This window comes from Capsicum annuum, chromosome 2 (assembly GCF_002878395.1).
Source record: "Capsicum annuum cultivar UCD-10X-F1 chromosome 2, UCD10Xv1.1, whole genome shotgun sequence".
Classification (NCBI taxonomy): domain Eukaryota; kingdom Viridiplantae; phylum Streptophyta; class Magnoliopsida; order Solanales; family Solanaceae; genus Capsicum; species Capsicum annuum.
In genome coordinates, this window is record NC_061112.1 from 149,383,251 (window position 1) to 149,395,439 (window position 12,189).

Sequence of the window (12,189 nt, forward strand, 5' to 3'; positions counted from 1 at the left end):
CCAAACTCAGAAAATGCCATAACAGACACAGACTAATACAGAAATCAAACTTTGTCAGATTTGCACGTTTTAGAACTTCAGAATGATGCATGTTCAGAAAAGGTTAAAAATGGGCATTCAGAGATATTAGATGGTTCCCTAAAGAGGGTTTGAGTTTAAGCAACTCATTGCCTAGAACCATGGTTTGCCGACCCGGGTATATTATTATACGCTGACTTAAGTGTCGTGTGGCGTATCAGATTCAGGAAATCCAACCCTTGCGGCACACTCGGGTTGGAGGCTTTCCCGCCGAGTCAATGGCGGATTCCATACCACCCGTGGAATATCAAATTTGTAGGGGATACCACCTAACTCAGAAGTAATACACAGATCAGAGTTTGAGATTTACAGACAGGTTACATTGTTTTAAGAATATGCCCATGTGTGTTTTAGAAACTGTTTTATGCATGATGTATGACAGTTGCTCTCACGTTATATATATATATATATATATATATATATATATATATATATATACACTCTATTTTGGACTGCTTCGCGTGCCAGTACTTTTGTGACCCCCCCCTCCTTCCAGGTTCTAAGGCACAGTTTAGGGGTCTAGCTACTCAGTAGACATTTTCAGATTGCAGATTGGATCTTACAGTGGTGAGCCTTCTATTATTCAGAAGGCCTGGTCATGTCAGATTTTATTAGTTGTTATCTTTTGGTCTACTGGGGACTTGTCCTAGTTTTTAGACAGCTTATATAGTTCAGAGTAGAGATTTCGCAGGCTGAGTCAGATATTATTATTCAATTACATTTTTAGTTTCAGTATTATGATCTTATTTAGATTAACCATGTTTCTGTTTCAGATTTCTATTTCCGCATTATCTTTTGTTTTATAAATATTGTGTATGATTATCAGATAGAAAAGGGTGTTCCGGGCCTTCATGGTTCGGGATGCTCGTCATGTCCAAGACCCGGTTCGGGTCGTGACACCCTATAATAATTAACAGCAAAAACAGTTAAATACTACTAGAATAACACTTTAACTAAAAAGCAGAAAATTTAAATATTATTTACATAAGAATTACCTTTTGCACATCAGACATGAATGTCACTCCTTCACCATCTAGAGACTCTAAGGAATTTCTTAGCAACTCAATGAACCATTTCTAGGTTCTAGTTGTTTCTTTATCCACCACTGCCCAAGCAAGTGGATAGAAGTGTTTCATTGAATCTTGTCCAAGTGCAACCAATAAGATCCCTTTGCATATCCCCTTCAAAAAAGTACCGTCCAATCTTATAAATGGCCTCAAACCCCCTTTCGAACCATTTTTTCAAGGCTTGAATACACACATACATTCTTAGAAATCTTTTTTTTCCTTGTTTCAAAGATTCTTTAGATATATTTATGACCACATCAGTACCAGAATTGCTATCCCTCAATTCTTAAGCATAACCTTCCAACTTATTGAATTCATCAATGTAGCTACCCTCCAATTTCTCTAACACAAACCTCTTAACCCTGTTCATCTTTGAAAGACTAACATTCAATGAAAAATTATCATCTATATCTTGCCTCATGTCTGAGACCTTGTACTTCGGATTATTTTGATTTTTTTTTTCTTGAAGTAGTAAGCTAAAGCATCTTGAGTAGCTCTTCTATTCTTCAAAGCTGGCCAACATGTGTGTTCTATGTTCAAGGTCTTAATTTTGAACCCCTGACCCTTGTCTTCAAAAATCAAACACTCAAAAGGACATCCAGCAACACACACATATCCCAATCTAGTTTTGTCACTTTTATCAACTTGAAGTCCAACCTTCCTAGTAATACAATAAAAGCTCACGATTCTTTTAGCTTCTTTAAGATCTTTAAAGCACATATTTTTGTCCAACTCTAAGAACCTATCTAGTTTGTCATTGATTTCTCTACTTTTTTCCTTCCTAAACACTTCCAACTCTTCACTACTGTAATCACTAGGAATAGGTTCATTATCCTCCTCCTCCTCATTTGATTCACAATCGATTTATGTTTCAATGTCTATTGTATTCACTTTAAGCTCATTAAAAGAGAGATGTTTGGAGCAATAATAATAGTTTCATCCTAGTCTACAACAAACAGTTGAATCACTCTGAAATCATAGAGAAAATATATTGTAGTGTCCTAATGCTTGAATCATCCTTAAGGATAAAATACCTACCAGTAGGTCCTGTTACTAGGAGCTGTTTTACAGCCTTAAAACCAAATTTTTCTATGAACTCTACACATATATCAATATATGATAACATAGCAATATCATATCCTTTCCAAGACTGACTCAGTTTTTTTATGTAGTCAAGTTGAGGAGATAGTGTCCACTTTCCCTCATAATTAAATATCAAGTCCACTTTATCAATCATTCTTTAAAAAATTTCTATGACAAACAATAAAAAAAGAAGTTTGTCAGACAACTGTATGAATAAACATATAAAAAAACTTGACCAACAATATGTAAAAATCCTAACTTCGAACAACATAAAAATACAATGAAAAAAAAAATTAACTACAATCATATGAATAAAGAAGCATTCAAAATAATAAAAACTTACAATATGCATTCAGCCAAACAAGCATTAGGTCTTATGATATGAAAATAAACTAGATCTTAACTAAACTCTAACATTAGATTGATGGGTTCTTCAATTCTTACTTGAAAACAAAGATGTTTTACCGATCAGATAAATCGGAGAAGACCACCGGATCAATGATCGATAAATCGCGGCTTCAATTTTGAATAGAGTGACTTGATTTATTTATTTTTACTAAGAGAGAGTAACCATCAATAAGCTGTAAAGGTTTCCCCCTTTTGATATAAGAATCGGGTCTTTTTTAGTCGGATCAGGTATTTAGTTGGATGGGGGTAGTGAAATCTGGTTGGATTATTTATTTATTTATTAATAATAATAAATTATTAATTAATTAAATTTCTAACCAATAACAACTTGCCACGTGTCAAGTTAGAATTTTAATTATTTATCTATTAAGTGGGAGGGTATTTTTGAGCCAAATAGATGAATGAAAGGGTATTTTTGAGTCTAAAGATAGAAAAAGGATATTTGTGTACCATTTTTCAAACTTGAAGATATATTAGACCCTTTTCTGTTTAGAATGTGTTGCTCTGAGTATTGCTCATGTATATCTTTTACATAGTATCTCATGGTTCACTCTTTGTCAAAATGCTTACAACTTCTGTTATTTATATGTCTTCCTGTTATGAAATTTCCTCCCCACGGCCACGGACACTAACTAGTAACTGCATTGCAGTATTTCACAAGCACAGCTGGAATCCTCATATGCAGGTGACTCAATAAGCTTGATCTTGTAACGATGTAGCAGATCCTGCCAGCTACAATTATATTGTCTCTCCCCATCTTTCTTACAACTAGTTTAGTATACGTGCTTTGCGCGTATACCTCACTTCAATAAATTCAATTTTATAAAATTACTTTGATATCATAAAAGAAAATATACCCCAGCAATTATTTTAGCCGTCATAGTAGATTTTTATCTTTAAATTTTATATTTATTTAAATGATATAGTTTGTACCTAAACATAATATTAAATATAATGATGATATGCGTTTACTGACAATTGAAACAATTGCATATTATTAAATTTTAAAAGAGAATTTATATATAATTAGAATGACTAACCAATTTATTGTGATGGAATTTAACATCCAAGCAACCTGATTAAAATTGTAAATAAGTCAATATGAACAAAAATCACAAGAAAATTTTCCAAACAACAATTATCTATTGAGAATACATGATAATTTGTTATTTTAAACTTCAAAAACATACTAAAATTATAAAAGAGAACTTCTTAATTAACAAAAATCAATTAAAATACATGATAAGTTATTTTTATAAAATACAAAATATACTAAAATCTTAGAAAACTTACCTCAAATCACAAGCTAATTTATCTCTTCAATCATGACTATTCTTAATATTGAAATAAAAAACTTGTTAATTAACAATATCTATTAAGCTAATTTATCTCTTCAATCATGACTATTCTCAATAAAATTAAAATAAAAAAAACTTGTTAATTAACAATTATCCATAAAAAATATATGATAGTCTATTATTGTAAACTTAAAGAACGTATTAAAATCTTAGAAAACTTATGTCAAATCATAAAAAAAATTATCTCTTTAATCATAGATACATCAAGATGTAAACAATAAGAACATACAAGAACTTTAGAAAACTTACCTCAAATCACAAACAAATTTTTCTCTACAATCATAAAATATCTTAAATTTCACATATACCAAAAAAAGCTTCTCAATTAGCAAGTGTTATCAAGAATACATGATAATTTGTTTATTATAAACTTCAAGAATATACTAATACCAAATTTCTTTAAAAAACTTACCTCAAATAGCAAGTAGATTTATCTTTTTAATCATAGATACTATACCAAGATTTTAATTGATAAGAAATTTTTATAAAATAATATAAATAAAGTGAGACAACTATCACTAATTAATTAGTTAAAGAAATCTTATTTAAAAGTGATTCAAATCTAAACAATCTAAAACTTAATAGCTATTTAAATTTTATAAAAAGCATGACTTTTTAATTTATGAGGAAACTTTTCCTTAAAAAAGAAAGAACGTTATTTTAAAAAAGAAAATTACTTTAGAACAATTATGATGTTATTTTGGGAAAATTAAGGATTTTTTTTCCTCAAAATTTAACAAAACATGATTTCTTTTTTTTTTTCCCTCAAAAATTTAGAATGAGTTTTTTATTTTTTTTGAAACTTTATGGCAGTTAGTTGGTTTTTGTGTTTTATAAGGAAAAGTTTTCAAAAGATATTTTTCTTTTATATATAAATTCCTTAATTTTAAATATTATAATATAATGATATAATAATTGAAGAAAAATTATAAAATGATGATTTTGTCTAAAGTATAAACTTTTAATGAAGGGTAAAAAGTTCAAATCACTTTTCTAAAGGTGTTCACACTTTTAATAGATTATAGATTATAGATATCGATATAGATTATATTACTGATAACCTGTTCACACTTACAGCTTATACCTTGTCTGTAAACTACATTTTGGTATATATTTATTAATGATAAAAAGTACATTTTTGCCTATCTCCATTTGTTTGTAAATTAATATAAGCACGGGCCTGGACCATCTAGTTTTAATACAAACACATAATATTAAAACCCAATTGAAGTGAATTGGAGAAATAGATTCAAAACATCCAATAAAATTGGAACGATACAGAAAAATAATTAAACGCATGTTATGAGTTATTTGTTATTTAATTGTTCACAACTTTCTTTTTACCTTACAAACAGTCATTCTTATAATCCACAATCTTCTTAGGGAAACTTACATAAATTATTGAATCTTTAAGTGATATTACATAAAATTTTGATTATTTTGTTAATTATATTTTATCTCAATTTTTGAAATGGTGATACATATGTTATAAGGTGCTACATATAAAAAAATTGATACATTTGAAACTGACAAAGATATTTATTTAAGGAAACAATAGATTTTCTTTTATTCATTGTATTCTTTTATTTAAGAAAATATATCTAATTTTTTTCTTTTTTAGATTTAATTTAGATGTTTTAATTATGTTTCTCTTTTTTCATCGGGAGATATGTTTTTTTTAGTCTTTTTTCGTCTTTAATGTCGCCTTTAATTTTAATCCACTTTTTTAGATTTAATTTTAATTATGTTTTAATTCTGTTTTTAGCCTTTTTTAAAAAAAAAAAATATTATTACTTTTGTTTCCTACACTAACTACACCATCACCTTTCATTAATAACATATGAATCACCCAATAATTGAAATAAATAATTGTATCTACCATGTGATTCATCATAATACCATATATATCACCCATTAATATCATATGAATCACCCAATAATTGAAATAAATAATTGTATCTACCATATGAATCACCATAATAATACAATATATATGAGTCACCGAATAATTGAAATAAATAATTATATCTACCATATAAATTACCATAATACCATATATATCACCAATTAATATCATATGAATCACTCAATAATTGAAATAAATAATTGTATCTACAATATGAATCACCATAATACAATATGTATCACCCATTAATATCATATGGATCACCTATTAAAATTATACAAAATGTATCTATCGTATGAATTACCATAATACCAATATAATGATATCATATTTATCATTCATATGAATCACCATTAAAAGAATAAGCATATATGAATAGCTAAATAAATTTATATATGTATCAATAGATTTTTTTTCAAAAAAAAATGGGAGAGATTTTAGGAGAAGAAAAAAATTGCATGCGTTGATGGAGGAGAAAAATAAGGAAGAAAGATAATTTAAGTGTTAATGGAGGAGAAAAATCAGGAAGGAAGATATTTAATTATTGATAATTAGATATTTTAGGTAAGGAAATCTTTGAGGAAAAAAAATAGTTTGAGTTAATGGTGGGTAAAAATAGGATGTGAGGTTTTATTAAGAGTAAAGTTGAAAATTAAAATTTTAGGTAAATTTTAAAAAAATAAAAAATATTAGGTAATATAATCTTTAAGTATGAAATTTGTGTAATTTATCTCTCTTTTTACCTTATAAAGAGCCATAGTAATTATAATCCACAATTTTCTACTTACCTTATAAACAGTAATTCTTATAATCTACACAAAATGATGCTTTTTCAATTGAGAAATATATATTATTAAATTATTATTAAAAATATGATTAAATTTGATTATGATATTCTTAAAAAAAAATAAAAAAATCAAGTCAATCACTTTTTGGTAATTCTTAGAATTTTTATTCGGTTCTACTTCTATAAGCTTTGTGTCTCTTCCCTATTCTGCATCTGCTGCTTTATAAGTAGCAAGAAACAAATTCGCCGCCGAAGTTCCAACAAATTTTGCGACCAAATTTGAACCCCAACTTGTTATCTCAAAGCTGTACAGATATGGATAGAGATTATCAGGGTAAAAATCTCTACTTTCAACATGTTCATTGTTTAATTTCAGATAATTAAAATTCGTTTTTTTTTTTTTTTATGTGTGTTTATTTGCAATATTTCGCTGTGTCAGGAAGAGTGATTCTGGGATTGCTTGCGTTGGGAGGAATTGATTTTTTGAGGAAAAGACTGTTAAGTAAAGAGGAGGAGAAAGCTTCAACGAACGTACGTGTAAAGTCTAATTTTGTTGTTGTTTTATGAGAACAAATTTGTAAGATTAGAAAAGAATCATATCATAATCAAGTGAATATGATGAATTAACCGTACGTTTTTATTTCAGGAGTCAAAGCATGTTATTTATGCACAATTATACCTTTTTTTTTTAGATAACTTTGGGTTCAATAACAAATACTTATGCTAGTACTGCTGTTTTTAACATCTAGATTTTCTTTTTTGATTCATAGCATAAAATTTCTTCTGAAGTACTTACTTTTGCTTCCGCATTCCTCATGAATTAGGTTCATGAGGCAAAGGTAGATTATGCGAGTCAGCTACAGGTTGATGAGGCAAAGGTGGATTATGCGAGTCAACTACAGGTTCATGAGGCAAAGATGGATTATGCGAGTCAGCTACCAGATGATGTTTTGTCTTCAATTCTCTCACGTATGACAATTAAAGATGTTGTTAAGACAAGCATTTTGTCTACAAGGTGGAGATATCTGTTTGCTTCTATGCCTACATTACGGTTCAGCCTTGACATGTTTGGCGTTAAATATTTAGGTCCTATATGTCCCCCTTACGATCAGAAAAAATTCTTGGAAGTAGTAAATCAGTTTTTGCAACTTTATTTGGGTCGTAAAGTGGTTGAACTTGAAATGCACATGTTCATTGAGAGACATCTTTTTTCTCGTAAATTTGCCCAATTGATGCATTCTATTTCAAAATTAGATGTTGAAAGATTACATCTCAACTTTACCTGTGAAAAAACTCCTACCTCACAAGACATTGACCTCCCTCATGACGCGTTTTTTGAATTTTCCCTTGAGCTTCTCTCTCAAGCATCCTCCTTGAAATCCTTATTTTTGAGTGTTTGCATTGTACGACCCAGTGTCGGACTCCGTCTCAACTCCCTCAAGACCCTTTCCTTGACGGGCGTTCTGTTAGAGACGGGACAACTTGAGGATATTTTGTTCTCGTGTTTGAACCTTAATCAGTTAGTCATAAAATATTGCAAGCTTCCGCATAAGCTATGCATCTCCGGTACAGTAACATCTGTTATTTTTGCTGATTGCGGCGGATTGGAAGAGATTGATCTTCAGGCCACAAAACTTAGTGGGTTTGAGTGTTTTTTTGATGAAAAAGTAAGGTTTTACTTTTCTTCTGTTCCTGTATTGGAACGTATAAAAATTAGTCTTCGCGGAGATGCTTCAATGCCGTACATATTTGGTGAATTTCCAATGAGTTTACCTGCTCAGGTTAAATCTCTGATAGTCACCGCTTGTTATACTCAGGTATTTGATGATTTCTCGGCTTGTAAAATTCTTTTGGTATTTATTTTTTTGAACACCCTAATCACTGAAGTATTCCTTTTCTCAGGTAACACACTTCCCAACAGAGACGCAGATATTCAGAGACCTTAGGATGTTAGCCTTGCTACTTGAAAGCACATACGACTTTGACATAGTCAAAGTTTTTCCCATCTTAGACGCCTGTCCTGTTCTTCAATATCTGGATATATTGGTGAGTTATCTTATATTTATCTTCTTTTTCTATTTTTTGGATATTCTTTGCTTGATCTTAGATATTGATGACTCCAACATTTATTGAATCTAAAAGTGCACATTCCCCTCCCCAAGCATGCATTATATTCTAGTCATTCTCAACATTCACCCATTTCCTTGTTCTGTCAATACAACTCACACTAGGAAAGTTGTATTAATTGCCAATTACCCTCCTCTATAATAGGTGGTGTGTTTAGTTTGTTCCATGAGACATAACACCTTTCACTACCTAGTTGGTGTAGGAACTGATCAAGATGTTTAATCCGAATAATGATTTGGCTTGCTAGAAGAGGATCTTATTCATTTTTTTATATAAGCATTTCACTTTTCAGAATTGAACATCATGATTGGTTGATAATGTGATTGATTAAGATTTGACTACTCATTTTGTTATATTTATTCCAAGAGATACACATGGAGATGTAGATATCTAATGTAGTGAATTTCTGATCCACCTTATTTTGCTCATGGAAATATGATGGAATTGTTAGGTTTCAAAAACCTCTTGGCTATATGTCTTTCTTGGTTTGAAGATGTGCCTTTCAATTTCTGAACTCCAGCTATCTAATTCAAAAGGCCTTATAGATACTGATTGCAGTTAAATGCTTGTATTGCAGCATGCTTAACTAGATAAGTCAATAGTTGTATTCAATTAGCAATATATATGTTGATTTATGCTCGTTGTGATCTCAGCAACACAAGACATATAGGCAAAACGGAAGAGGAAGTCACACAAAGCCTCCTTTATCTCCTACAATTCACACTGAGCTAAAAGAAGTGAGGTTCGGTGGATTTCATGGAACAAAAGAAGAGACGGAACTTGCTATTTATATTCTGAGAAGTGCAACGGTACTCGACCAGATGTTTCTCAGCCAATACTCAATCAATCCATATTTTAAGGCTTATTATGGTCATGATATATGGGAGGAAAGAGAACGAGAACGCATCTCAATCCAACAACAACTTTTTGAGCAAGCTATCTCTAGTAATGCTGTGGTGATCGTCCAATAGGTTCCTATACAAACACTATATCGGCTCATTGTCATTAGCAGTTGTAGAGGTAATGGAAGAATTGACCTTTTGGTTACAATGTGCTAGTTTTTTGAGACTTGATGTGTTATTATTTTAGCTTAAAGGGACCAGTTGTGGTAAGTTAAATCTTGTTTAGGGGTTCATTCCTACTCCCGTAGTTCATCCTTCAAATCTGCCATAGTTTCCTGGATGAATGGGAAAATTAGAAAATGCTAATGACAACTTATTCAAATTAAGCATGTCTTCTGCTGTTTCATACTATAGTCGAAGTTGGTATATTTTGAAAAATAATTTCTTTCACCACCTATGCACTTTTTAATCCTAGATCTCTATAAGATCACAAAGGATTAAATAATTTGACTACTGCAAAGAGTTGTATTTAGTCCTTCCATGGTTTGCAGTACTAATATATGTCACATCGAGGGTATCACCTAGTGGTCAATGGCGTGGATCGAGTACTATGAGGTCTCATATTCAATTTTCAACATATGCAATACTAATAGGTGATTTTTTCTGTATATTTTAGCATTGACGAATAGAGTTACTTGATGCTTGTTGCTAGTGGTCCTTCAGGGACATCTAATTCAACTGGAACAATACACAAAAATAGTTTCAATATTCAAAGATAGAAGAATATATCACTATCTCAAGGTCAGAAATGAGATAGAGAGACTATTTCCAATAGATCGGCTCAATACAATTAAATTTGGTTGTGATTATTTTTTTATTTTATTTTTTTGAAAAAGCAAGCCAATAAATTTCTATTACAAAGGTAACAAACACTTTACCTTATTTTTGGGCATAATGTATAATAAATGTGTCCTTCAACTTGTATAAAATTGAACATATAAATGTATCCTTTAACTTGTATAAAATTAAAATTAAACATGTAGACACATTCTACGTGATGTGAATTACCCGGTAAGATGCTTACATAAGATACATATTGAAGTTGCATTTTAATTATTTTAACTAATTTAATCCTCAGTGCTCCACTTCTAATGAAAGTGCTGCACTATGTCCTCCAATCAAAGCCATTATTATCCCTTTCTAATTAAGTGCTCCACTTCAAATGAAAGTACTTTAATAACTGTCACCAGCAAAACGTTTTGTTCAGCTTCCATTAGTTCCACATTTTCTTCTATATAATTCTAGCAAGTATTTCATGAAACGGGCAGTCTTGTATGGTTATTGAGTAGAAAGAAAAAGACTTCATATAGTTCATAAATAAGTAAGCAAAAAAGAGAGTTTACGGAGGTGTTCTTTTAGTGTTCTTTTAGTGAAGCTTTGAACTCAACTCTTGTCCAGAATTGTTGAGTTATTGTGAAAAGACTGTTGTATCCTGGAGGGGACAAGTCAAGAAGATTACTGTAGGACCGGTGAAACACTTGCTGCAGTGGGCTTGAATCTCCTTAAAGAGAGCGAGATATCCATGCCTCAGCCATAGAAGGAGAAAATAATATTTTCTTTATTCATTTGTAATTTTCAGTTGTAATATTTATTGTAATTTCACCAACACATATGTCTATTTGTTCAACTTAATATAAGTTTAAGTGACCATTTTGTAGTAACCGAAAGACCTAGTTGTCAGCTAACGCTAAGTTAAACACTTCATATTATGCCTTATTATTATTTATTTTTTTGCATTTGGTAGCTGGTTTTATATATACACACTCTCTTCCTGTAAACACGTTCATTGTTTAATTTCCTTTTTGTGTATTTATTTGCAGTATTTTACTGTTATCAGGAAGACTTGTTCTCGGATTGCTTACGTTGGGAGGAATTGCTTTTGTGGGGAAAAAACTGTAAAGTAAAAAGGTGAAGGCTTTAACAAAAGTATGTGTAAACTCTAATTTTGGTATTGTTTTACGAAAACAAATTTGTAAGATTAGAAAAGAATCATATACTAATAAAGTGAATTTGATGAATTAACTGTGGGCATCAGCTGTGGAATCGGGATTTTCATTAAAGAGATTCAAAATTCGAAGAATCAAAAAGCTAATTTGGGTTCAACATCTACTACATTTAAAAAAAGATATATTTCATACATTTTGCTAGATAACTTGGGTTCCATAAATACTTATACTAGTGCTGTTTTTTTATCTAGATTTTCTTTTTTGACTTGTGTAAAATTTTTCCTGAAGTACTTTCGCTGGCGCGTGTAAATGCAATTAGGTTCATGAGGCAAAGGTGGATTATGCAAGTCAGCTACCAGATGACATTTTGTCTTCAATTCTCTCACGTATGACAATTAAAAATGTTGTTAAGACCAGCATTTTATCTACAAGGTGGAGATATCTTTTTGCCTCGATGCCTACATTAAAATTCAGCCTCGTCATGATTGGGGTTAACTCTTCACATCATAGATGTTGCCCTTACTCTC

At 30.7% G+C, this 12,189-nt stretch overlaps 1 protein-coding gene across 4 annotated transcripts; it reads left to right on the top strand.

Moving 5' to 3' along the window:
- The first annotated feature begins 6,838 nt into the window (after nucleotides 1-6,838).
- On the top strand, nucleotides 6,839-11,819 carry LOC107860463 (F-box/FBD/LRR-repeat protein At5g56420). 4 transcript variants are annotated; one of them, XM_016705833.2, is made up of 6 exons: nucleotides 6,839-7,021; nucleotides 7,127-7,218; nucleotides 7,512-8,504; nucleotides 8,590-8,733; nucleotides 9,468-9,834; nucleotides 11,554-11,819. In XM_016705833.2, exons 1-5 carry the CDS (start codon nucleotides 7,003-7,005, stop codon nucleotides 9,783-9,785), a joined length of 1,566 nt encoding a protein of 521 aa, XP_016561319.2. In that variant the 5' UTR covers nucleotides 6,839-7,002; the 3' UTR covers nucleotides 9,786-9,834; nucleotides 11,554-11,819. The 4 variants fall into 4 exon arrangements, with proteins under 4 accessions (XP_016561319.2, XP_047263470.1, XP_016561318.2 ...); XM_047407514.1 differs by having other exon boundaries at nucleotides 11,115-11,601; XM_016705832.2 differs by having other exon boundaries at nucleotides 6,840-7,021; nucleotides 11,537-11,819.
- Nucleotides 11,820-12,189: the final 370 nt, after the last annotated feature.